The sequence below is a fragment of the Miscanthus floridulus genome, chromosome 12 (genome assembly GCF_019320115.1).
Source record: "Miscanthus floridulus cultivar M001 chromosome 12, ASM1932011v1, whole genome shotgun sequence".
Classification (NCBI taxonomy): domain Eukaryota; kingdom Viridiplantae; phylum Streptophyta; class Magnoliopsida; order Poales; family Poaceae; genus Miscanthus; species Miscanthus floridulus.
Genome location: NC_089591.1, coordinates 61029765 through 61057610, shown reverse-complemented (window position 1 = coordinate 61057610; position 27846 = coordinate 61029765). Strand labels below are relative to the sequence as shown.

Sequence of the window (27846 nt, the reverse complement as noted above, 5' to 3'; positions counted from 1 at the left end):
TGCACGTATTTTAAAGCATCTGTTACAACTAAACGGTTGCTTCTAGACCTAACCCGTCTTCAGCATGCTCAAGATGGCATATGAGGCTACCAAACCGAGCTAAAACATAACACGTATTCTTGACCCGATTTCGCAAAATAAATTGTCAAACATGGCATTGTTTAGCTGTCTATATACTTAAAATCTTCTAAGTCTATGAACTGAATTTGATTCCAAGTTGCATTTCTAGGCTATTAGAAATGTTGGCTAGCAATGTTATTTTTTCTACAGCAAGTATTTTATTGTCATCTACAAAGTTCATATTTCAAACTTTATTTAAGCACCCCATATATGTTCTATAACATTTTTGTTTAATAAAAATTAGTTTTAAACCCTACTTGATACATATGAGTTATGGAATAGCTTATCATTTAATATTTTTATTGACCATCTGAAGTTATAAAAATGCTATCTACACCTTTCATCATATGCATTATCACATAAACATGATGTTCAAGATATGGTTTGATAATTTGTTTAGGACGTAACACCGAGAGTGTTACAGTTTGGATTACATCAAATTGTGGAAGCTGGCTTCTAGAAGCCAGCTAGGGACCCAAACAGATCTAGCTTTGAGCCAGCTTCTAGAATCCAGGAGCCTTCAGATTTCACAATCCAATAAGCTGAGGAACCACGGTTTCTTTCAACTTCTAGATTCAACTTGACAATTCTGCTCCTTGTATTGACACAATAGTAGCAAAAAGAAATCAAAGAATGAGAGCAATATGGTAATTTTACACTAAAAAGCAACTAATCCTAGCTTTTGCAATATGTGGATCCAAACAGCCTATCAACATAGCTTCTATAATCTAGCTTTTAAAAATCCAGCTTCCACAATCTGATAAGGCCCTGTTTAGATTCTAAAAATTTTCGCCCCAAAGTGTCGCATCGAATCTTGCGGCACATGCATAGAGTACTAAATATAGACGAAAAATAAAACTAATTGCACAGTTGGGTGAGAAATCGCGAAACCAAACTTTCGAATCTAATTAGTCCATAATTAGACACTAATTGACAAATACAAACGAAAGTGCTACAGTAGCCGACACCAAAAATTTTTGCCAACTAAACACGCCCTAAGTATCAAACAAGACCGATGTAGTGACGTAGGAGTACTGCTATCACCTGGTACGTACGGAGTAGCAGCCTTTTCGTTTGGCTGTGGCTTGTCGTAAACGATCGTAAATTTCCAGCCGGAAGAGTATTTTTCTCTCGCATAAACCAACCAACAGTACTTCTTCACAAACCAGCAACGATACGAACCCCGAATAGGCTTTAGAGCATCGTGCAAATAACTGCGCTCAACTTAAATTGAAAAAAAGAGAGAGAGAAAGAAGCAGAAATATTCATGCATGCAGGTTTTCTGGAACTCATCATGCATGCCAGTACAGTACGCCTAGTACAGCGTTCTGCGTTCGGATAAACCATTATCATTTCCGCTCGAGAGTCCAGAATTGCGTCAGGCGGTCGCCCACGAGATGATGGATTGATCAGAATAGCCAAGGCCCAGAGCTGAATGAGCCCCCGTGTCGCGGAGGTCAACCAGCCGGTGGCAGTGCCACTTCCCGGCATCAGCTCGCTGCCTCGCTTCACTCGTCTCCCTGCCGGCCTACCCGGCTGCTCCGTCTGCACATTGGAGGATCCGCTGCCGGACCTCCGCCGACTGCCCGAGCAGCACGGCACCACACTTCCCAGGGCAGCTCCACGCCTCCACCGCTTCAGGCACAGCCACGCCGGCGAGGCCGCGACCGTGACCCGCCTTTGTCCACACACATCAAAACCAAGCGGCCACCGCGCCTGCGTGGCCTCCTTGCACCGTCCCCGGTCGGACGGACTGCGCCAATAATCTGAAAAAACAGCTGATGCTAATACTAATATTAATTTATTTAAAAAAATACTATTATTTCACTTAGACGGTAGGGCGAATAACAGATTCGCCAACGGGCCCAGGCCCCTCCCGCCGCACCGTCTCGACGCTTCAAAACCCCCCGCTAAACCTCCCGAGTCCACCGTCGCCACGCCCAAAAAACACCGAGAGGATTTTCACACGCGAAAACGCCACAGCCATGCGCCTCCTCTGCTGCCTGGCCGCTCTCCTCGTCCTCGCTCTCCAACACCAATGCCACGGCCTACTACTCCTCCCGCTCACCAACACGCTGCTCTCCTCGCTTCGCGGTGCCAATGACAGCGCCACGCCCGTGCACCACGTCCTCCGCTCCTCGTCGCTCCGCTCGGCCGCGCGCCACGGCCGGCACTGCGCGCGCAGGAGCCCGCAACCGCCACCGCTTCCCGCTCCCGGTCCCAGACGCCACCGCCAGCTCTCGCTCGCGCTCTCCCCGGGCAGCGACTACACGCTGTCCCTGTCCGTGGGGCCGGCGTCCGCCGAGGCGCCGGTGTCGCTCTTCCTCGACACCGGCAGCGACCTCGTGTGGTTCCCCTGCGCCCCCTTCACCTGCATGCTCTGCGAGGGCGAGCCCACGCCGGGCGGCCACTCGAGCCCGCTGCCGCCGCCGCCGGACTCCCGCCGCGTCCCCTGCGCGTCGCCGCTCTGCTCCGCGGCGCACGCCTCGGCGCCGCCGTCGGACCTCTGCGCCGCGGCGGGGTGCCCGCTGGAGGACATCGAGACGGGCTCGTGCGGCGCGTCGTCCCACGCGTGCCCGCCGCTGTACTACGCGTACGGGGACGGCAGCCTCGTGGCGCACCTGAGGCGCGGCCGCGTCGGGCTGGGCCTGGGCGCGCCCGCGTCCGTGGCCGTCGACAACTTCACCTTCGCGTGCGCGCACACGGCCCTGGGTGAGCCTGTTGGAGTGGCGGGGTTCGGCCGCGGCCCGCTCTCGCTGCCGGGCCAGCTCTCTCCGCAGCTCTCCGGCAGGTTCTCGTACTGCCTCGTGTCCCACTCCTTCCGCGCCGACCGGCTCATCCGGCCTAGCCCCCTCATCCTGGGCCGCAGCCCAGACGCTGCCGCTGCCGCCGAGACGGGCGGCTTCGTGTACACGCCGCTGCTCCACAACCCGAAGCACCCGTACTTCTACTCGGTGGCGCTGGAGGCTGTCTCGGTCGGCGCGACGAGGATCCCGGCCCGGCCGGAGCTCGCGCGCGTGGACCGCGCCGGGAACGGCGGGATGGTGGTGGACTCGGGAACCACCTTCACCATGCTGCCCAACGAGACGTACGCGCGGGTGGCCGAGGCGTTCGCCCGCGCGATGGCCGCGGCGGGGTTCGCGCGCGCCGAGCGCGCGGAGGAACAGACGGGGCTCACGCCCTGCTACCACTACGCCGCGTCGGACCGCGGCGTGCCGGCGCTGGCGCTGCACTTCCGGGGCAATGCCACGGTGGCGCTGCCCCGGAGGAACTACTTCATGGGGTTCAAGAGCGAGGAGGCGGCAGGGGCGGAGAGGAAGGACGACGTGGGGTGCCTCATGCTGATGAACGGCGGGGACGCGTCCGGTGAGGAGGGTGGTGATGGGCCCGCCGGCACGCTGGGCAACTTCCAGCAGCAGGGGTTCGAGGTGGTATACGACGTCGACGCCGGCCGCGTCGGGTTCGCACGCCGCCGGTGCACGGACCTGTGGGACTCGCTGTCTCGCCGGTGATGCTTCCACTCTCCACTTGTATTGTATCATCACCCACTCACCCAGACGTAGCTTAGCAAGTGTTGGTTGTGCTTGTACAGAGCCACTGCCGCCGCGTGTAGTGCCATGTAGTAGATTATGTTTAGGGACATCTCGCTTTCTTTGTAGTAGTTTTTGTATGTTGTACGAGTATCTTCTTCGTTCTCATCATGTCGTTCTTGTAGGTAAATGAAATGAAATCTTCATAGTCCAGTATTTTTAAGGCACGTTATTTTAAACTTATCAACCGATTTATTAGCTATGTAGTATTTTTCTCTCGTAACAAAATAGAAAATGCCCTTGTATGTCAAGCGCATATGGGAACATGTGTTCTTGCCAAGATCGAAAAGGGACTCCGGTCACTCCACGCCAAGGGTTGCTAGCAACAGGACATAGCAATAAACAGACGCGAAGCTTTGGCACATTTGATGAATGATTGTCCTGCTGATGCTGTTGCTGGTTCCGTATTCCGAGATCTGCTGCCCGTGCCACGCTGGAGAGCAATCGCATTCGAAATCGCACGACACCTTGCTAATGCAGGTCTAAACAACAAACACCTTGATGCAGGTCTAAAACAAAAAACACCTTGTTGATTGCTGTTGCACAGGAAGCCAGTGGAGGCAGTGTTGCACAGGAAGCCAGTGGAGGCAGTGTTGCACAGGCGGGCAAGGCTGCAAAGCCGAGAAAATGGATGGATGATGGCTGCGGCGTAGTAGTACGGACCACGGGAGTGGCTGCGCACGTGTGGAGTGGTGAGCCGAGCATGAGCTGGCGACCTTTGTCTCCTGCTGGAAAGGCAGGGCGAGGTTCAAGGTGCTACAGAGTTTGCATGGTCCACGTGCATCAGAAACGTGTGGAGGTGTCCCAAGCCTAATGACTGGTAAATTCGTGGATACGGAAGGTTCTGGTTGGGGTTAGCCCAATGACTGGTGTCCGGATCAGCTTTAAGCCTTTAATTAACTCATCCTCAAAAGGTTCTCCTCATCTGCTTCGTTGTGCTGGTGCAGGCCACTAGTCCAGCTAAATCCGAGCAAGTACGATACCATAGCAACTTGCAGGTGCGCAGCTAAGGGCCCGTTTGGCCGGTTCCCGCAAGCTCCGGGGTGTGTACTGTAGCATCCTGTCGGCCGCTCGCGAGCCGATAGGTGCCAACACCCGGAGCCGCGGGAGCCAGAAAAACGAGCTTCTCCGGCTCCGGTGGTGTCAGCGAGAGAGGAAAGGAGGACTGAAAAAAACAGCTCCGATGAACAATGTAGCGTCCTGTCGGCTACCCACGAGTCGATAGGTGAACAATACAGGAGCCACAGCCGTCGGAGCCCGACCAAACAGGCTCGTTTAGCAATGTGGGAAGGAAATTGGAATTGGCGTTGGGAGGACAAAATCTGCATGCTGCACGGCTATCTGCGGTGCATTATGGGCCGCAACAACAGATTAATGTGTGTGTGCCAGTTGCTATAAGCACCCTTGTTTAGTTGGACCTTAAATTCTAAAAAAGTGCTACAGTACCTGTCACATCGAATGTTTGCGGCCCGTGCATGAAGTATTAAATGTAGATGAAAAAAAACTAATTACACAGTTTAGTGGAAAATTGCGAGACAAACGTTTTGAGCCTAATTGGTCCATGTTTGAACACTAATTACCAAATAAAAACGAATATGCTACAATAGCCCTAAATTCCAAATTCCTGGAACTAAACAAGGGCTAAATCACGCTTCAAATTTGAAATCTGACCGTTCTTTCAGCTTATACCTGCTCCAGCTTCCTGAGAGCAAACAGAAGTCCTGCAGCGTTCACGAAGAAGGAAAACTAGAGACCAGAACCGTGTTCGCTCGAGCTACTTTTCAGCTATGGATCTTTATTTTTCTCTTATAACATTTCAGCATAAACATCAATATAAGCCAAACAGAAGCAGCAAACATAGGAATTGGCTGTAACTTGATTATAAGGATTAGTATCTACATATATTATTTATCAATGGCGGATCCAGAATTTTAAAGTTGGTTATTTTCAAACCAAAACCATCTATTTCACTGGTTGCACATCACTCCATCGCGCCTGTCCGTATGTATGTCATTGTGGTTGTCAGCCTTAGGTTTAAGTGGGATTAAGATTTGAATTGTACTTGAGGATTAGCTGTACTGGTGTAGATAAAAGGCGATATACCCATATTTGATCAAGGGACGGAGGAAGATCTCACGAGCTGTTTGGTTGTACCAACGAAAACGCAAACGTAATTGAAATAAAGTTGCGGACGTTACCGGTAGGAGATAGATTTGAACTTATTCCATTTACATTTGTGTTACTGTAGAAGGAACCAAACACCTCGTAAGTTGACCGATTGACGAATTATAATTTACGTGGGCTTAAGGAATTCTTGGTGTAGTGTGTTGAGATTAGGCTGATAAGCTACACTTTTTGACAGCGAATAGCAAGAAAATAATGGAAATGAAATGCAACTAACATATATTTGTATACTGGATATACACATAATGGTTTGATAAATTTGTTGGGTATTACCAGCAATACCTAGGCACTTATACAAGATCCGCCCCTATTATCTATTACATCTATCCTGAAAAGAATGCGATTTTAGGGTGTATTTTTGGTTAAAGTGTCCAAAGTTTGACCAAATATATAGACAAAAATATTAATGTTTTGGGAAAATGGTGTTCTTGCCCTTGTCCAATACTCCAATTGTGATTTTGCCTCTCTTTTTTTTAACTTTGTAATTGTACCCTCGCTTTTTTTAAACGAAGCTCCTGTCTACCCCTGCTTTGTAACACCATCTAAAATGTTGGGATTAAATGGTAAAAAAAAGAAAAAGAAAAGACACCTACATGAAAAGACAGTGATACCCCTCGGTCCCTTTCTCCTTTCACACCCGTTCGCTCGACCAGTTCCCGACGAGAAGTCGCGGCTCGCAGAAGGTTTCGCGGCCTGGCAGCGACGCAGCTACCGACGGCGGCACAGCTCCTCCTCCCTCCTTCCCGCTCCCCCCGGCGTGGCTCATCCTCCCCCCTTCCCCCCCCCCCCCCCTGGCACGTCTCCTCCTCCCTCCGCCACACTCCGGCAGCGCGGCTCGCGTGTTAGGGTTTAGGGAGTACCGGCGGTGGCGCAGCTCATCCTCACTCCGCCCCGCTCCTCCCCAGGCTCGCGCCCGCAGTGGCTGGGGCGCCGCGTGGCCTACGGCGGGCTCCGCCCCGACCCCTCCCCCTGGCTCGCGCCCGCTGCGGCGTGGCTCCGGTGCCTGGCCACAGCTCCTTCCTCCGCTCCTCCTCCCCACGCACGCTCCCGTGCCTGCCTCCTGCTGCCCCGCTGACGGCGCCGCACCCGGCCACTGATGGGGCCACCCCTGGCGTCGTCGCGCGCCACATGGGCCTGGAGTCCTAGCCCGCCACCGTCGCGCCGCCCAGACCACGAGCACGAAGTCACCAGCAAGCCAGCGACGCCCACCACTGCACCTTCCGTGGCAACCACGATGGCAGATCCACCTCTGGACATCTCCCTCGCTTCCCAATTCTGCATCACTGAGCAGGCCACTGATCACGACATCACCGGCTCCGCCTTCGGTAAGCCAGCGACACCGACCACAGCAATGGCATCTGCCTCTACCTCGTTGACCTCTATGCTGCCCCATGAGGTCGCCCCCACCGTATCCATCGAGACCACAGAACACCTTTGGGAGACGCACGCCAGGTGTTCATGTCGTGTCGTGACCCGGACGCCAAGGTCGTCGACGGCAGCTTTGCCACGCAGTTGGAGGTGCTCGGCGCCGACATCAATGACCCGCTCAAGAGCGCCGCTTGCCTCATCACCAGGTCGCACCTCGTCAAGGATGTTCATATGCAGTCGAAAAGCGGAAGGACTTCCACAGGCGCCGGCTGCAAGTCCTTGCAAGTGCCGGTCCTGGCCTGATTGTGTTTGAGGTAACGCCACAGGCTACTTATACTTCCTCATGTGATTACTGCAAGTCAGTGGAGTTGTGCTACCATTGCATCTCAGATATGGGCAATAATCTTCACAATATTAGTAGAACCAACCATAGGCAAAGTAGCAAGACACCAAAACCTCCATGGCTTCTATGCACATCAGTGTTTAGTTCATGGTCTGGGAAAATGCAATTGGTCAGTGGGTTTCTGCTTGACGTGTCGCCATGGTATTTGTCTGCAATCTATCTAACTATTCGGCCAGTAGCTCAACAAAGGGTCCAAGTTAATGGTGCATGGCTAGAGATGAGAAAAACATGCCAGTTTCTGTGGAGGACAACGTAGTTCATCACTCCATTTCGGTGTTGCGGCATACAAGGATTCAACTATTACAAACAGCCATGCAAGGCAATATGGCAGCGAAGGTTCTGGAGATGTCTCTACTACCATCTTCATATCAATTTATGTTGGTACATTATGTGAGTCACAGAGTGATTGCTAATGAAACAAATCAGCATCAGCTTTGGCATTTCACTAAGACAAATCAGTATATCTCTACTTTGGCATTTGAGTCGAGGATTTTGGAGACCCTTTCATCGGATGGAGAACTATTGCCATTTGATAACATATCATTCATTGATCTTTGGGAGATTGCTCAATGGATATCACTTCAAGGACATACTGATGCCCATGCTGTAAATGTGAATAGGGCTCCGTGAATGTGGAGGAGGCCGTAGCTGTGGAGGATAAGGTTGCTCCCACCGATGAGAAGCCACTTGAAGCAGCAGCTGAAGCTCCACAGCAGGAAGGTGATGCAGAAGCTGCTGTGCAGGAGATTTCTCGTAAGATCGAAGTGCCATCTGTTTCAATTTGGTTATATTAATCCGATGTTGAATATCTTTTTATTCATGTCATTCTCTTTTCCAATTTGGTTAGTAAATACATGGTGTAGTTTTAGTGCTTGTAGTGTTACATGAACCAACTTGTATGGCGGTTACTTTTGCTGAAAAAACATGTAATGTATGACATTCCTATGTGGTAAGGTACTAAGGTTATCAGTGCATGCATCTACTTATACAGTTTGTTAACTGATGTTCTACATGCATTCTTATACATTAAAGATTTTTGGTCCCATATAAAAGATTATATCAATTGTCAGCATACAATAAAAAAAGTCTAATTCCAAATTAGGGTAAAATCACAATTAGGCATAATAAACGGGGGCAAAATTTTATGGGCATTCATGTCCTTTTGTACAAAGTTTAACACCGTTAGGGGTGGATGACGGAGCAGGGGCAAACTAGTGCTTCGTGAATGGCACAGTAGGGGTAAATTCACAAAGTCAAAAAAATAGGGGCAAAATCACAATTTTGATATAAAACAAGGGTACAAACGTAAGAGCCCCTAATGTTTTTTGCACCAAAGAGAACATATCTCATATGAAATCTAATTATTGATGTCATAACTATTTATATCTTTAATACATAATTGGTCAAATCTGAGTGCTAGAATTGCATTTTTTGGACGGAGATTGTCGGTGCGAAAAGTGACCAACAAGTAAATATTTATAGTTTTGCCGTACATTGTGATCGGATGTGGCCTAGCACTCAATGGCATAGGATTTATACTAGTTCAGACAACGTGCCCTACGTCCAGTTCTAGTCGGTCGGTGACTTTATTCCTGAGCCCAGGTGCTCGAAGTTTGCTGTAGGGTTATAAACGAGTGGGAATAAGAAGGGGGTGTTAAAGGTTCGGCCGGACACTGAACCGAAGGGCCAAGAGTGACGGGAGCTCCAACGTGCACTAAGTATTAGAACGTATGCTCTGTGTAGCTTGAGAGTTCTAGAGCTGTGGAGTTGTTCGAGTGCACAAAATGTCTAAAGCTTAGCAGAGCGAGAGTCAGAATGACCGTCCTCTCTGTTGGAAGAGAGCGCATCCTCTTTTATAGGTGAAGGGGATAGCCTCACAAGTGCGTGAGAGAGTGTGTGTGTGCACATATGCTACTAAGTCTTGTTGCCCATGCTGTCGGGTACAAGACGGTCGTCGGCACCCATAATATTGTTTATGTTAGACGCATGTAGCAGGCTTTACCGTGTTCACCTGGTATGTCAAATGACGACGTCCAAAACAATGCAAGGCAAATATCGGCGCCCATGTGGTAGAATCACCTAATCTAAAGCCTCCTAAGAGTGCTCGTCTTCTATTAGACACTAAGCACTCAAGGGAGAATATTAAATTATTCAATTCCATTGGGCACACCCTAGAGGAGAACCCAAAAATCCACATTTTTACCATCAGGGTCACAAATGAGAGAATAAAGCTTACATCATTCTTAACCATTTCTTACATCACTTTTAATACAACATCAGAGTATAATATTTATTATTATAACAGTGAAATGTAATCATATTATCAGTGTTATGAACAATTTAATTGAACAACAGAATATAAACATGCGATCAGAATTACAGCGGAAATAATTATCTAAGCATGACATGATGAATCATGGATATGTAAACTATGACAACTAATTATAAAACTTTCATTTATAAAAACATCTAGTGAGAGTTATAAATAAAGACTATGATCACAGCGTAAAGGAATCCTCTCTGAGCCCACCAGAAGGAATCCACACACAAAGGTCAGCTCTAGCCTCCACCTGTCACCTACAACGGGGGGAATAAAACCCTGAGTACTCAATTGTACTCAGCAAGATTTACCCGATAGGAGGAAAGAAAAGACTCCAAGGATATACAAGGCTATCTGGCTTATGGATTTATTGTATTTGCAGGAAGCATTACTAAACGTGCATCCTTATATTCAATTTTTATTAATAGCCACATTGGTTCATTAACTAACCATTCTACAAGTTTATATTTTACAATATTAAGTACCTTAAATTAATTATATAGCTTTCAAGAGTATTATCACACCATGTGAACAAAATATACTAACATGTATAGCATGATTTTAGGAGACTAACAAAACTAGTTTCACATTTTTATGATTTTCTATGATTTACTACGAATTTTACAAGTTTATTTACGAAGCTAAATTAACAATTGCTCTTAAAAACTAAAAGGGCCAACGGCCAGGTCGGCCCAACGGCGCACGGGCGGTGGACGTCCCATGGGCGCGCAGACGTCGGGCGGCCCACAGGCGCACGTGGCCCAAGCAGTGACGACAGACCGGCCCAGCGCAGGCGCGAGCGGTGGCCCAATAGCCGAGAGCGGATGGCTCACATGGACACGCAGCCCAGCGCACAACATGGTGCCCAAGCAGTGCGGCGAGCCCAGGCGGGCATGCGAGCAGCCCACGCGGCCAAGGCGGCCTAGGCGAGGGACCACAGGCCGACCCAGTGCGGGCAGGTGGCGCGGTACAAATGCGAATCGGCCCCTGAGCTTCTAACAAATCATCCCGCAGTACACAAATACTATTTACGTGAGTCACTAACTTTGCATCATAAACCCTGGAAAGATTCTATCCTCGCCTTTCTCACCTTTTCTCTCTTTCCCCAAAAGCAGAGGACATAACAGAGCCACCGGCCGATGGCGAAATTCGGCCGCACGCTCAACGACGGTGGTGGGGAGGTGGCCTCATGGCTTGCCCGATGCCGGGCGCACCCATAGGAGGACGTGGCTCAGCACGAGCTAGGGCGTGGAACTCCGGCCACATGCATTGGCGTGCGAGACCGAGCGGCTCCACGGTGAGGGCGACTACGGGCAACGTGGGCCCAAGCGTGCTTGCTAGGGGAACCAACGGGCGAGGACACAATGGTGGCATGGCCCCGTGGGGTGCTATAGTGGCGCGGATGACGGAGACATGGCACGGGAGACGATCGGCACTGGTGGACACAGGCATGGCGCGGCGCATTGGAGGAAGAAGAAGGGGCGTCGGTGGCGCAGGTGTGCCTGCGCATGTGATGGTCAAGCAGCGGCATCGGCACGGGCGCATGGAAGGGCGGCGGTCCAGTAGAGCTGGGAGGGAGACGCAACGACTCCAACACGGGGAAAGAGGACGCGTGCTGTGGGCACGGGTGTGCCTTCACGAGCAGTGGCCGACGGCGAAAGCGGCCCAGCACAGAGACTAACAAAGAGACCGAGGGAGCCAGCGAGTGGGCCATAGCTCTAGTGTGGGACCATGGGGTCAAGCGTGTGGGCGCGCGAGGGAAACCAGGCAACGAGAAGGAAGGCGCAGGAGCTAGGGAGGGAGAGCAGGAACACGGGGCTACGTCTAGCGCAGTGGCACGCGAGGGAAAGAAAAAGGGGTTTGCTGCTGCCTGGACACTCAATGATGCAGTAGGGTACCTGCTCGACTGGCGCTCACCTAAAATGTTTGAACGTGACGGAAGAGAGAAAGACAAGTGCAGAGCCGGCGAGGAAGCAAGCGCACGTGGGCGGCCGACCAAGGCGTACGCATGGCAGTGCCAGCGAGGGTAGCACGCCAAGGTCACTAGTTCGATGGGACAATGGAGGCAGGCAAGGATGAGACCGCACAAGACAGGCAAAGAGACAATGAGAGGCATTGAAAAGCAGGCGCACGAGATAGAGCGAGGAAAAGAAAAAGGACCTGCTGTTGCTCGAATGCTCGGTGTGACTGCCACTCACATAAAATATTGAACGCGATAGCTCCTACTTGTACCAAGCCATGGAATAAAATATTAAAGCATTATGTAATTCTTTTGCGCAAAACAATTGCCACAAACAACGCTTTAAAATACAATTTTCGATTTCACCGTTGATGTGAAAGCTGGTTTTTAAATTTTTAAAATCCAGGAAAATCGTTTCGAAAATTTTACTTAGGCCTAAATCGTGGTGCTAAACGAGCTTGTAACACCAGGGGTGTTATAACCAACCCCCCTTAAAAAGAATCTCATCCTGAGATTCGAAGAAAGAACCAGAAGAGGAGAAACACGATTACATTTCGTAGATCAGGGATTACATGAAAGATTACATGACTTCAAATACTAAACCAAACGGGGATCTAGGGATACATGGTTAAGAGCAACTTAATACAACCGAAACTTAATCCAGAAGTCGAGATAGACGAGGGCAACGGAGAAACAACAGGATAATGAGTATCCAAAACATGGCGTATGACCAACAGATCCAAAAACAGTCAACTGAGAAGTAAAACATCATGAATCCTAAAACCAACTAATCAAGGAAACTTGAACTTCTTCGAAAACAAAATCCTTCTTCTTCTCAGATTACACCATCACCTCGGACTAACGAACCTCGCTTCACAATGTTGACTGGATTTCATAACTCTGCTACGAATACGAGGGGAATGGGGATGAAGAAGAAGAGCAAAGACCAAGGGTATTTTATAGTGGCGAACAGAGGTGGGCGCAACACACTAAAAATAGATGTGGCATGGGTGGGATACACAGACGGTTCATGCTATGGAGATAAGGGCAGATATGGTGCGCTTCCCGCACGAGCGGCCAGAGGATAAGGGAGATGAGAGGAGAGATGGTCCGCTCGATGAGGCAGGCGTGCGGGCGGTCATGTCCCCAAAAGAAGAAAGAAAGGAGAGGGAAAAAGGGGGTCCGGTATGAGGGACGAGGCGTGCAAGTCGAGAGCCGACCGGATGCCAGGGAAAAGGAAAAACGCACAGTGCACAAAGATGGTGCGCATGGCACGATGCCGTGGCCACACGAGAATGGGGCGCTAAGGGCCCGATACAAACAGCGTTCGCAGGGCACGCAACGAAATGACCCAGCATGCGTAGCACGGTCAACTAAACACAGGGCTTGGGACATTATATCCACTCAGGCTTTTACAATTACTCCCGACTATTCAAGGCTAACTTCCCTTACTACTCAGCTTTTTCTTTCCTTTACTCAACCACATCCAGTCTTTCATGTAAACTAAGACCATGTCATACTTTCATCCTCCAAAACCACCTTCTCTTGCTTACCTTGAGAGAACATTATGTCATCAACCTGTTGTGGATTTCCTGTTTGAACACCTAAACATTTCCAAGGAGAAAATTTTAAAACAAAATGATGCGGCGGTGTAACTTGGTATAGGTACTTGGTCAACAACCTCGATACTAGCACGTGCCAAGCAGTGTCACCATGTGGTAGCTTGTTCCACAAGGAGCCCTTGGTGTCGTCGCGACACCATAAGCTATTAACTAGGCAACTACTACCAACTTACATGCCATGAAGGTGGTGGGGTCATAGTCCACAGAGTAAGGGGAGTATTGCAAGGGAAAATTCAAACAACAAGGGTTCCCTTCACAACAAGGGACAAGGAATTCAAATCCCACGATGGATTTGATTTAAAGAGATTCAAGTGTTCTGTTGGGACATCCATAATTAGTCGATATAGTGTCCAAAATTATCCAATCATGGCTGATCTGCTGGTATCTGAATAGCAACTTCTCTTGTAACCCGCTTAATATTGCCCTTAAAAACTTTAAGCACGTCTAACGAACTTAAAGTAAATGAACGCAATAAACACAATGAAATAATTAAAATGCATATTCTAAATGGTCTTATACGGGTACATCATACAGGCATTCCGTCTCCCATTCACGACATGGCATTCCCTATGGTCGGACTACCTCAACACTATAGACGACAAACAACAGCAAGAGTACAATATTGGAGGGCAGCGATGAACATCACTACTACTACAGGCACAGCAATCCCAAGATGACTAATCTACTCTTCTCGTGGCAATGGCTGAGTGAGAGGAATCAAGGGCTCTTCTTCTGACACTTTTGAGGGTCGAGGTGCTGGCGGCACTACAACACCTGTTCTCCTTCTTTTTGGCGGGTGGATAGGGACCCCTTTCAAGATTGGGGCATCCTGCCTTTTAGTAGCCAGCGTCCTCCGCTTAGCCCTGGTGACAAGATAGGCCTCACGTAGCTGATGGACATGCTGATCTTTAGCCTCCTTCAGAGCTTCCGACATGGCAGTCTCCCAGCTCTTAGCAGCTGCAGCACTAGCATGCACTTCAGCGAGCTGTACCTCGAGCATCCAGGGTGAAGATCTCGGCTTCCTCAGCTCGATGGAGGTAGCTCCTCAGTTCCAAGGCTTTCCGGTCATACTGCTCATCTAGAGCAAGTAGGTACGTGGTCAAGTGCACCATGGTAGGACTATCTTCTTGCAACTCCCGCCCTTGCAAGGCCTCCATGCGAGCCCTCCATGCCTACCGATTCTTGTCCAAAGGTGGAAAGAACCTCATGGGGGTATAGGCAATGGGCTCCTCATAGATCTGGCAGAGGTACCGCAAGGCTTTGTGGGCCACAACTTGGTAGGTGTCGATGAAGCTAAACATGGTTGTGGTCACACTTCAGGCTCCTAGTGAGGTTGGGGAACTCTTCACTCTTCCCGATGTAGATGGTAACCTCACACCGCTCGGTGCCACGCTCCTCATACTCATGGCCCTCATACTCGGGATGATCTTTGACTCTGAGCTTTTGTAGGGTGGCATACAGGATTCTAGGAAAACCCTCAATGTTCAGGGCAGTAACTACTAACCTAGGCTCCTGCCATTTCTAGAGGTGGTTGTGAGGAAGGATGAGTGAAAAGCTAGCTCAAAGGAAATGCTAAGTGAGCTAAAGGGCACCGAGTGGTGGTACCAAGGGCTAAGTCAGGCTCTACTTATAAAGGCAAAGCGTTCAGTGGTCCTGGCATGGTCCACCAGGGTTCCCGCGTGGGATCACTATGATGAATCGATCGAATTTCCATGCGTTCGAGGTGAGCGATGTGCGATGTCATTACTGACTAGTACGACTATAGGGTAAGGGTCTGATAAGAGCACAGAAAAAGGGGTATGGGGAGACATGGGTCACGATAGGTGTGAACCACGGACAAATGCGAAGTACGAAGCCATAGTGTAGACCTAACTCCAGAACAAGAACAAGGCCGTCGTGCACAATACGACACGCGTGACACGCATGGAGGACGTATTTGCGAGCAATATGACACTACAATGCACAAACAGGATATACATGGATGCACAGTCCTATATGTCCTTTCACTGTTGCCAACATATAGGGCAACCGTTCTAGATTTTTGGCACAGTGTTCTCTCCCTGTAGCTAATCGACACTATCGAACTATGCTCAAGTCACTGTACCTACAGAAAAATTGATGAATCCTATCTAAGTCGGCAGAGTGCCATCTATCCTGGATACATAACCATAGTAATAGGGCTTACTTATATAACTTTACATAAAGACGTACTAACTTTTTTGTAAAAGTAGGTTGTCAAATTTTAGTTTAGAAAAGGTTTTTAAAGCTTTATTTCCTCATTTGCGCTCTGATACCACCTGTGGTAGAACTGCCTAATCTAATGCCTCCTAGGAGTGCTCATCTTCTATTAGACACTAAGCACTCAAAGGAGAACACCAAATTACTCGGTTCTGTCAGGCACACCCCAGGGGAGAACCCGAAAATCCATATTTTTACCATCAGGATCACAAATGAGAGAATAAAGCTTACATCATTCTTAATAATTTCTTATATCACTTTTAATACAACATCAGAGTATAATATTTATTATTATAACAGCGGAATATAATCATATTATCAGTGTTATAAACAATTTAATTGAACAGCAGAATATAAACATGTTATCAGAATTACAGCAGAAATAATTATCTAAACATTGGTTCTCTCATTGGTTCATTAACTAACCATTCTATATAAACACATGTGCTACATTCAAGCAGGTGGTAAGCAATCAGATTTCCTTTTTCCATTCCATCTTTCATCTTTTAATTCTTACTACGGTGCTAGACACAAAATAAGTCATACCGGATCGCCCGGCGATTCATGAATCAATGCCCCCAGCTAGGTACCCTAAAATCACATGTCCCGCTTGTACCCCGAGCACAAGCATGACCAACCCATCATCCTCCTATCCTGGGGTCCTAGGTCTCCATCAAAATTGGGACTCCAAACCTCCGCCCCTGAGTCCCGGACTCAACGCAGTGCAAGGACCTCCTCCATCATAAAGAAACCCTGACAGTCGGTTCGGAAAGAGCCAGAACCCACGACAAGAGAGCAACAAGTTTTCCAAGCGCCCATACACAAGTATGTGCTCGGGATAATAAATCTGTGACTTGCCCACGATGCCTTATGCAACGACTGGTCCTTAACCGACACAGACAAGGAAAGTAGTGTAACCAAGCCATGCCCTGTGTCCACGGCGACACAACCTCTTACACCCACCAATACCTAAACCATATCCCTACTCAGTCACCATTTTTCTTTCCACCATTTTTATATATTCCAAGTGATAATAATGCAGTAATATATTTCCTATTTCTCACGAGTGACAGGCAATCACTCGACTTCTACTAGAGTCCTGTAGCATAGCATTCTACACGATCCTATCACACTAGTAAGACTCATGGGATAAAGATATATATGCAGGTGGGTTTCATTCAACTCCTTAAAACTTAATACACAAATATAATTTAAACTACAGAAAAGTAGAGGTTATGCACCGGGGCTTGCCTGGGTAAGATATATATTAAAAGTTAATATCTGCATCTTCAGATCATCCACCATCAACTGGATAGGAAGCCTATTGCATCATCTCCTGGGGAGAATACTATTACACCATCTTCGGATTCCCAATCATCCTTCCATTTGATCTGTTGATTCATCATCATACCTATATGATATGCAATGCGATGCAATGCAAAGACATAATTAATCGACTGCAACCGTGACTCGAAAAATACGATTTACGCCTCTCACGTTAATGAGCTAGTGCTAACGATGACCGTACTTAGGCTACATATCCATATTGTCAATAAGACATTATTTCCCAACAATTAATTTAGTTATATAAACCCAAGGTGTTTCTTTATTTCATTCTATCGATTTAACCATTATTTGAAATAGGGCATTATTATCTATCTAGCAAACTAATTATTCTGGAGCTACAAAAATTACCAAGAGTAGCTAATATTGCTAGGAGCCTACTGTAAAATTTCAGATTCAACAATATGACCAATTTATCATGGAAATTCCTATAAGTTTATATTTTACAATATTAAATACCTTAAATTAATTATATAGCTTCTAAGAATATTATCACACCATGTGAACAAAATATACTAACAGGTAGAGCATGATTTTAGGAGACTAACAAAACTGGTTTTGTATTTTTATGATTTAATATGAATTTTACAAGTTTATTTACGAAGCTAAATTAACAATTGCTCTTAAAAATTAAAAGGCCAGCGGCCAGGTCAACCCAACGGCGCGCGGGCGGCGGAGGACCCATGGGCACACAGACGACGGGTGGCCCACAGGCGCGCATGGCCCAAGCAGCGATGGCAGACCAGCCTAGTGCAGGCACGAGCGGTGGCCCAGCAGCCGAGAGCGAACGGCCCACATGGACACGTGGCCCAGCGCACAACACGGTGCCCAAGCGGCGCGGTGATTCTGGGTGGGCGTGCGAGTGGCCCACCAGCCAGCCCACGCAGCCAAGGCGGCCCAAGTGGGCGACCACGGGCGGGCCCAGCGTGGCACAAATGCGAATTGGCCCCTGAGCTTCTACCAAATCATCCCATAGTACACAAATACTATTTACGTGAGTCACTGACTTCGCATCGTAAACCCTAGAAAGATTCTATCCTCACCTTTCTCACCTTTTCTCTCTTTCCCCAAAAGCAGAGGACAGAACAGAGCCACCGGCCGGTGGCGAAATCCGGCCGCGCACTCAACGATGGCGGTGGGGAGGCAGCCTCATGGCTTGCCCGATGCCAAGCGCATCCACAAAAGGACGCGGCTCGACCCGAGCTAGGGCGTGGAGCTCTGGCCATGTGCGTCAGCGCGTGAGACAGTGTGGCTCCACGATGAGGGCAACTGCGGGCAACATGGGCCAAAGCGCACTCGCCTAGGGAACCGACGGGCGGGGGCGCAGTGGTGGCACGGCCCGGCGGGGCACTGCAGTGGCGCGGACGACAGAGACACGACGTGGGAGAGGGCCGGCACCGGCAGACGCAGGCATGGCATGACGCATTGGAGGAAGAGGAAGGGGTTGCCGGTGGCGTGGGTGCGCCTACGCATGCAATGGTCAGGCAGCGGCGTCGGCATGGGCGCACAGAAGTGCGGCAGTCCAGCAGAGCAGGGAGGGAGACGCAGCGACTCCAATGCGGGGAAAGAGGACACGCGCTGCGGGCATGGGTGCGCCTTCGCGGGCAGTGGCCGGCGGTGGAAGCAGCCCAGCATAGAGACAAACATAGAGACTGAGGGAGCCAGCGAACAGGGCCGCAACTCTAGTGTGGGAGCGCGGGGTCAAGCGTGCGGGCATGCGAGGGAAACCAGGCGGCAGGAAGGAAGGCGCAGGAGCTAGGGAGGGAGAGCAGGAACATGGGGCTGCGTCCAGCGTGGTGGCACGCGAGGGAAAGAAAAGGGGTCTGCTGCTGCCTGGACACTCAATGATGCAGCAGGGTACCTGCTCGACTGGCGCTCGCCTAAAATGTTCGGACACGACACAAGAGAGAAGGACAAGAGCGGAGCCAGCGAGGAAGAAAGCGCACGTGGGCGGCCAGCCAGGCGTACGCAGGGCAGTGCCAGCGAGGGCAGCATGCCAAGGTCACTAGTTCGATGGGGGGTTTTTCATCTTGCAAACAAATGGCTTGACTCCATAAAATCCCACGTACCCTACTTTTTATTTTGTGCTCTATTTACTAGAGATGTAGATATGAGCATCCCGATAAAAATGGCACACGCTAGAAAACACAGCCACCATCGGTCCTTACTCCTCACCGTTGCCATCCCTGCCACCAAGGGCCCCTCTCCTTCTTCATCTTCGGTGCGTCTGCTGGTGGTAGGAAGGAGAGGGTTAACTGCCATTCCCATTTTTACCTCTATTGTGTTGGTCTCTACCGAAGGGTCAGTGTGAGGATATTACAAGCAAATAGCAATCCAACTTGGCTCTCATTTGCTAAACAAAAAGAAATAAAAGCTTGCCTCCCATATATGCTGGTGCACTGTTCTTCACCGGTGAGCCTGGATGGCCACCAGGGAGCATTTGAAGTTTCAAGTTTGCATACGCCAGGCGCCGGTATGGCCAACCTGGCAGCGCACTGCACACTTTCGTGCACTCGTGTTCAGGCTCATAGGTCAAATTTAATTTACCACTGCTGGAAAGAGGTTTTCTCTTGATACACAGTGGCCCCGTTCGCTTGGAGGAATTCTGAAGGAATTTATGAGAGGAAAACACTATTTTGGATGAAAAAAAGCGGATCAAGCCGGGTTTAAGGGCACGCGAATGGGGCTAGTGAAGCGCAAGCGCACTTGAATAGGGATCCTATTTAATTTTGGCCAGGGGAGTCAATGCTTTCAGACTGCAGCAAGGTAATCAGAGAATGACCCACCTGAGGGGGATTAGGAAGAACAGGGTCATGGATCTTTCTACGCCGTCCATCCAAAAAAAATTGTAATCCTACGTTTAAAATCTTATCTCAAAAAGAGTGTAATTGTAGATATTAGGTTAACCTTTTCTAATGAGACCCACCTATTAAAATGCCATTACTTTATCTATCCGTGAGAAAAACAATCTAGAAGGCAATGATTACTTTTCAGTTTCTAGGTATGGGGATAATGATGGAGGATGGGTAATGTAGCACCCGGTTTTAAGAACAAAACCAGATACACACCATATGTGAGCCCAGGATGTCAAATCTCACATATAGCTACAAATAAGGGTAATATCGAAAGATAATGCTCAATATATAACGTACTTAGTATAAAGAATATAACCTTAGACAGCAAACAACGGAAAGACAACTCCGATCTCTGGATGAAGACTCCAAATCTACTAGGACAACTGACTGACTAATCACAAGCCTAATTCCTCTTAGAAAGCTCCACTGAAGAACCTCCATCTGGTACCCATCCGGGATTTTGCCAAAGTAGTGAAATAAAACAAGTGTAAGCTACTACCGCTTAGCAAGCGTAACATGAGGGGATGCAGGCTCAAAAGGCTTGACACGGCTGAATTGCGGTAAACACTTTTAGTTGGTCATGTTTTATTATTAATCATAAGTTGCTAAGTTATGCTTAGGCTCCCAAATATGAATAATTAGAGATATAAGCAATTATAATCATAACCCAAACCATCCGAATAACCAACTATTCAGTAAGGGTTCAGGCCGCTCGTGACCGTAAGCATGGCTGATATATTAGTTTTACACTCTACAAAGGTTGTACACTTTCACCACGAGTCGTGTTACCCATATGTCCGGATTAATTACTCCTAAAACACTTCCAAGGTGAGCAGGCAGGGTATACTACGAAGCTTTTTCCCAGTCGTTCTAATAAGAAGCTATCGCTAAGGATTCCATCTCCCAAGTGTTATGGAGTCATTTCCAAGAGTGGCCCTAATACACGCAACATAGTACACACCCTAGGGATGAGGCCCATACCCAGCCTGGTATGTCCCTCTTGCCCTTTTGGTAAACTGCTACATACTAGAAAAAGCAAGGTACTAGACTAAGACCAGAGCCATGTAGTCCTCATGGTTGTACTGTAAATCCTGAGTTGTCACTTAAAGATAAGTCCTTATGGAGAGAAACTAGAGCACCCTAAGAAAAGGCCTAATGCTCTAGCTCCCTTTGTTCTATATTGCTAAAAACATCTTTTAATACCATATTGCATATATCTTTAAGTGTATTTTTTAATCAATATTAGTTGGATCAAACTGAGCATACTACCCACATGCAAAACCCATAGGTAAATCAAGGACAGGATAATCAATATCAAGGTAGGTAGACTGCAAGCAACTCATTAACATATGCACATGAATTAAGATTGCATTAAGTGAATAGGTAACAACGAGCCTCATATTATACTTGCCTTAAAACACCGATCCTTCGGTAAGCTTTAATCTTCAACGTTCTTCTTCTTCTTCTTGATCACCACGTATACCTTACCGACTAGACTTAATCATAAAGCAACACACAAGCATCCATACAATCATATACGAAGCAAACAATAGAACTAAATCAGAATAGTACACCAAACATAAAATCAAGATGGAAAGTTAATAAAACGAATCTACGTCTCGCTACGAACACACAGACGCGAAAGCACACTAATCGGAGCTACGATTAAAAAGATACAACTATCAGGAGATCTAATCATAAAACTATTAGCTTCATGTGTTTTAATTATATAAAAACATATATAAGATATTTTATAGATAATATAAATTAAGTCAAATTTAAGTTTGAAATATAATACTAAAGTAAAGCAAATCATATTTTATTTATAAAATCCAGTTGCATAATTATTAATCAAGATATGATTTAAACCATGAAATTCTAGAAATAGTAATATGATAAACATTGTTACCAACGCGTAGATCTCGTCGCTATGAATCTAACGCAACTTGAATGGGTCAAAACAGAGTTAAAACGCAGAAGATATGAAATAAACAAGATTTCCTTCAATAAATAATAGATTAAATCTAACCTTAAATTTGAAAAGTTGAAAACATATCTAACAGTAGTATAAACATATAGATTATGGAATTACGAACCTCATGCAAGTTGAACGGGTCAAACCCGAGTTAAAACGGAGAAGTTATGGCTAAAATAAAATCAGTGGCAAATCTGTAAATAAGTGAAAACGTATTTTGGATCTAAACAGACAAAAATACGCTTTCCAAAGAAGAAAACGCGTACTGAAAATACAAACACAGGGACCCTTTTGCAATATTGGTCGACGAAGGGGTACGAGATGATCTGGACTCTTGATTTAAGAACGGACGGCGGGGATTAGAGGAGGGAGGTAAAAAGGAGAGCCGGCCGTCGGCTACAGTGCCCAGCGCAGCGGCCAGCCATTGCCGGCGATGGAACTCTGCCATAACAACGATTCCGAACGCTGTTGCTTCAACGAAGGACTTGAGAAGGTGGAGAAAAGAACGGCGAGCTCACCTATCTGATCCTCGCGGACGGGAGCGGATTCGTGGCGGCGTGGAGAGGACGGGGCAGCGTGCGGCCTCGGAAGGCGACGGCGGACATCGGCGCTAAGTGGCTGCATGGCTGCAGGCGCTCGGAGGCAAGGCGGGATAGAGAGGAGGCGCGACTCGGCTTATATGGGGCCAAGCAGTGTAGGGCACAAGGCAGGGGTGCACAAGGCAGGGGTGGAGTCGGGAGCGTGCGCGGACACGAAGTCCATGGCAGCGGCGAAGTCTGGAGCAGCGACGACAGGAAGAAGAGAAAGCAGCTGACATGCAGGCTAGGGCTGTCAGTGAGAAAGGAGAGAAGGGAGGCGGCGGCGTCCGTGCTGGGCTGCGGCGTTGGAACGGGTCGTGTAGAGGAAGAGAGACGCGGGGCGATGCTGGGCCGAGCGCGAAGAAGTGGGCTACGCAGTGGAGGGAGAGGAAGACGGCCTGCGCGGGATTAAGGGAGAGCTGGGCCGGTGCCAGGGCAGAAGCCCACGCGGGAAAAGGCATTGAGGGAGAGACGGCCGGCCAGGGCAGCTGGCCTTAGGCCGAATAGGAGGGGAGAGAGAAAGAAAGTTTTCCTTTTCTATTTTCTTTTTCCTATTTTCCAAACCACATTCAAATTTGAACGAAATGCAAGTTCAAATAAAGTTTTGAATCTACTTTTCAATTCAAATAAAAGTGAGCAAATTTTAGTAAGTTTTCAAAAAAATAATTTTTTACAACTTTTTAAATTCTTTCATTTTCTAATTTTCTTTTCTTTTACTTCAAACCATTTTTAATTTATTTCTAAAAGCATTTCGAATGTTTTCAATTTGCATCAAATCCACACCATACAAAGAAACAAATGCACCAGCATGTATGCACATCCATGTTGCTACTCCCTATAATAAATTTTAATTTAATAAAAAATTATTTTCCTATATTTCATGAGCACAAAATTCTAAATTAAGTCATTTTAGCTCTATTTCTAAAAATCCAAATTTTAGGGTGTTATAGGTAAATATGTAATTTCACACCTACACTAATCCTACCTTAAAAAACGAGATTTACATTCTCTTTAGGATGGAGATAGTAGTAGCTAGTGATTTCAAACTTCCAACAAGTAGTGATGACAGGCTGATGATCAGCCTGTTCGGTTGGCTGCTTCGTATCGTTGCTGGTTCGTGAAGAAGTACTATTGGCTGATTTGTATGAGAGAAAAATACTATTCTGACTGAAAATTTACGATCGTTTATGACAAGCCACAGCCAAACAAACAGGCTGGATGTTTGTAAATGCATTTGACCATTTTCCAATGCAATGTTAGTACTCCAACACATAACTCATATATTCAGGTAAATCCCGTCACCCTCCTGAGTGCACTATTTAGCATGTTCGCTTGTTCGTAAACGATCGTAAATTTTCAGTCGGGAATAGTGTTTTCTCTCACACCAAATCAGCCAGCAGTAAATAATCCACGATACGATACGGCCTCCCGAATAGGCTAACGCTATGTTAAGTATTTATTATTTCGATCCTCCGTTGCAGTATTACACTTTTTTTTGGGTTCTACTATCTTTCTTTTTTTTCGTTTTTTAGGAAAGGTTGTACTATCTTTCATGAGTATGTCAGCTTAGGTCCTGTTCGGCTTACCTAGAAACCGGCTTGTTTTTTCAGTCGAAATAGTATTTTTCTCTCACAATAATTCAGCCAGAATAGTGTTTTTCAGCCAGAACAGTGTTTTCAAGTTTTAGCAAGCTGAACGGGGCTATAGCGAAATAGAAAGAAAAAACATGCACATGGGCTGAACCGACCCAGTTCACGAGGCCCAGCTTCTGTACCAACCGGCCCACGCTGACGCGAGGCCGCTAATCCCCAGCGTGACGGCGTGGTTGCAGAACGGGTTGGGATCGGTTTCCGCGATGGCGATGATGAGGTCAGCTACGTTCGCCGCCGTCGCCATGAGCTGCATCACCCTGTCCATCCGGATCTTCCGCACTTCCTTCTCCGCGTCCTTGCCGCCACCGCCGTCCCTCGGCAGCCTCCTCTCCCGCGGCAGGGTCCGCCGATCACCTCACTTGGTCGTATTTGATTTATAAGCCATGACTTATCAGCAACGAATAATATTTTTTTTCTCACATCAAACCAGCCAACCGTACTTACAGCCATGACTTATAAGCCAAATGAGATCAAACAAACGGGGCGCATAATGACGTCCATCGCGACGAAGAACACGTAGCCGACGGCCTCGCCGAAGGACGACACGTAGCTGGCCCGGCGCGCCAGGCAGGGCTCGAGGACGCCCACGCGGGACAGGCACGCGAAGTGGTCGAAGAAGAAGTAGACCATCTCGCCAGCGTTGGCCAGCACGGCGAGCGCGCCGAACTCATCCCCCGGCGGCGGCGGGCCCCGGCGCAGCGCGTTGAACCCGGTCAGGAAGCGGCCCGACCGGAACGCCTTGCGGCTCAGCCCGGACGCCGTCTCCCAGCTCTTGGCGCGCTGGGCGAGCTCCGGGAAAGAGGACGACTCCGCGCCCCAGTGCGCCAGCTTGGACACGTACTGGAACGTCTTGACTAGCTTGTCGATGCCATCGCGCTTCGCCAGGAACACCACCAGCTTGTCGAGCGTGTCGCCGGTGCTCATGTCTGGCGCGCGACGCGATGGCTAGCTAGCTAGACGAGTAGACGCTGCCTGGGGCTTGACGAGAAGCACGACGACGGGTGCGCATACAAACATGGGTGAGGGCGTGAGGTGAGGCTGGAGTGGGAAAATGGGCGCGGAATGCTCCAGAACCAGAAGTGTTGTTTTCTGGTGGTGATGAGTATTGAGACTTTGAGAGGGGATGAGGAGCGGGGACTGTGGAGCCATGTAGCAGGAGAGCTCCCCTCATCTTTGTCTACTTTCTTGATTGGTGCCTGGCTTTGTTGCGAGCAAATGGAACAAATGGTAGCTGTGGCTGCAGAGTGCCCCTACGAGATGAAAAAAAAAACAGGGCAAATGGAGCAACAAAACCTGCTACGGTAGCAGCCGCCAGCTAGATTCCAGAATCTGTAGGAAATTGGGATCTGCCTTTTCATAATGGTCTAATCGCAAGGGGTTCAAGTGAAGAAACCTTGGCAAATTAGTCTGCCCACTTTCATGAAAAATCTTCTCCATAGTAGGCTTCAGGGGAGAAATATGCTAGCTTAAAAACAAAATGTTTCAACTCAAGAAGAAAAATATTCTTGCATAAAATAAAAAACATGTTCCAACTTCTTGAAGAAAATATTATAGCTTCACTAGAAAAATGTTACAACTCCATAATAAAATGTTCCAGCTTTAGGACCAAGAGAACTGCTCCAGTACTCCTTTTTTTTTAAAAAAAAATACATAGATCTCAAAGCAACTCATCAAATTAATTATCTTTCTCTTAATTATTTTCTCTTAGGTGCCGCATGGGTCCGGCTCGTCCAACCCAGCCCGATTTCAGCATGACCCAAGCCCTCTAGATCCCCTTTGTTCGGAGGGTTTCCGTTCGTTGAACCAGACGGCGGCGCCCATCCCCGAGGAGCCGTAGCCGGCGGGCTGACGAACCAAGAAACCGCAGCTAGCAGACAAAGCGGACTTGCAGCACCTCATCCACCTTCTCCTCCGATCACATTTACCAGCGAGCGTAATCTCAATTGAATCACGAGAAGATCCATGCTCATAGTTCCGAGGACAAAAACCATAAGTAATTCTTGTCATATTTCGCAGACGATCATGTCATAGTTGTTTATTCCCCTTTAACCCATTCACGATTATCAGTAGTAGAACCCAACATCCGACCAGGTGGCCAGTCAACATAACTGAATATCGTGTTGTCACACTACTACGAAAACGAATTTGCGCAGCGTCACCAAAATAGCCTCCGTGGCGGGCACAATTTTTGCCCGCTGCGATTAATGCTCATGATTTACAGGCGGGCCTTTTTTTATTTACCGAGGCGGACGTTTTTGTCCGCCACGGTAAATAGATTTGCCGTGGTGGGCGTCTTAAGATGTCCGCCACGGAAAATACTCTATTTTCCGCGGCGGACGTCTTAAGACGCCCGCCACGATAAATCTATTTACCGTGGCGGGCATATTATAAGGTCCGCCACGGTAAAAGGCCGAGGCCCAGTTGGCCCAGCAAGGCCTGTTTTCTGCCTTTGAGTATAAAAGCTAGAGCTAGGGTTTGCACTCTGACTCGCGGTACAACGGCGCTTGCTTCTGGGTTTGCTCCTCCTGCTGCCTTTTAGTATTCTCGACGAGTTCCTCCTCCGGCACTACTCCCACGGGGTTGGCCAGGGGCTGCTGCTGCTCGTGCTGGGCTTCCTTGCGACGACGAGGCCCGCGAGCGAGAGGCGCGCCGTGGGCCTGCGCGCGGGCGGCTGCTTGGCGCCCGGCGGCGCCGCGGCGGAAGCAGGCTTGCGGCAGTGCTGCATCGCATCCGAGGGCCGAGGCGATGGTGACGTGATCTGAGTCTGATCTGATTGATCTCCGTCCGCGCACTGCCCAGCCCCAGCCTGCCTCCCTCCCCCCTAGATTAATCTATCTATCTACTATGCTTGGTTGCTTGCCTGTTCCGGTGGAGCCGCTGGGACTGGATCGAGTAGAGCTGCTGGGACTGTTTCGCTGTACCAGCGGCGGATCGAGGCGTCCCGGCGACGGATCGACGACGACAGCCTTCTCCATGGCCTCACGGCGGATCCAGCGTCCTCGTCGTCCACGACGCGGGTCCGGCCTCCTCTTCGTCCACGGCCACGGATTCGGCCAATCTGCGCTCCCTGGCCGCAGATCCGGCGAGGTCGTCCTCCCTGGCCGTGGATCCGGCGAGGATGACCTCTTCGGCGGCGAATACGGCGAGGAGGAGACCCCGGCGGCGGATCCAACGAGGTGAGGTGGTGTTGGTATTGGGCTGGGAACGGGCTCGTCGGTGGGCTCGAGAATGGGCTCGCTGACGGGCTCCTGGTTTTTTTTGTTTTTTTAAATAATTTACCGCGGCGGGCGGTGTAACGTGACCGCCGTGGTAAAGGTATATTTACCGCGGTGGGCAAAGCCGCCCGCCGCGGTTAAGCCACGATTTACCGTGGCCTCTAGGCCGCGGCGGACGGCTTTGCTCGCCGCGGGAAACCGAAAACGCCCGCCTCCAGTAAAATTTGTGTAGTAGTGTCACTCTCTCTTCCCATGCTGAGACTACCATATATTGAACCCGGCGGGCATCAGGAAGGTGCACCGCCGACAGGCGACGGCCCTATGCCAAGTACCCGATCAAGCGGCACCACCGCACCACTGGGCACATACGTGATGAACCGGGAGGTACTTCCGGCGGCGGCGGCGGCTCGCTCAACCGATGC

General features: G+C 48.7%; 2 protein-coding genes and 1 pseudogene across 2 annotated transcripts; 2 read left to right on the top strand and 1 right to left on the bottom strand.

Annotated features, from left to right (window-relative positions):
* The first annotated feature begins 2035 nt into the window (after positions 1-2035).
* Positions 2036-3866, top strand: LOC136497913 (probable aspartyl protease At4g16563). Its single transcript, XM_066493809.1, has one exon. It carries the CDS (start codon positions 2106-2108, stop codon positions 3630-3632), a length of 1527 nt encoding a protein of 508 aa, XP_066349906.1. The 5' UTR covers positions 2036-2105; the 3' UTR covers positions 3633-3866.
* Positions 3867-7352: 3486 nt separating this feature from the next.
* Positions 7353-8459, top strand: LOC136495968 (homocysteine S-methyltransferase 1-like). Its single transcript, XM_066491733.1, has 2 exons — positions 7353-7553; positions 8286-8459. The coding sequence occupies exons 1-2, from the start codon at positions 7353-7355 to the stop codon at positions 8457-8459; spliced, it is 375 nt and encodes a 124-aa protein (XP_066347830.1).
* Positions 8460-24309: 15850 nt separating this feature from the next.
* Positions 24310-25235, bottom strand: LOC136498648 (peroxisomal membrane protein 11-4-like; annotated as a pseudogene).
* Positions 25236-27846: the final 2611 nt, after the last annotated feature.

What these genes read in the sequence shown, in the direction of transcription:
- LOC136495968 (XM_066491733.1), top strand. Translation starts at nt 7,353, where the DNA reads ATGTCGTGTCGTGACCCGGACGCCAAGGTCGTCGACGGCAGCTTTGCC. An exon ending in GCAAGTCCTTGCAAGTGCCG is followed by an intron (nt 7,554 to 8,285) that starts GTCCTGGCCTGA and finishes AAATGTGAATAG; the next exon opens with GGCTCCGTGAATGTGGAGGA.
- LOC136497913 (XM_066493809.1), top strand. Translation starts at nt 2,106, where the DNA reads ATGCGCCTCCTCTGCTGCCTGGCCGCTCTCCTCGTCCTCGCTCTCCAA.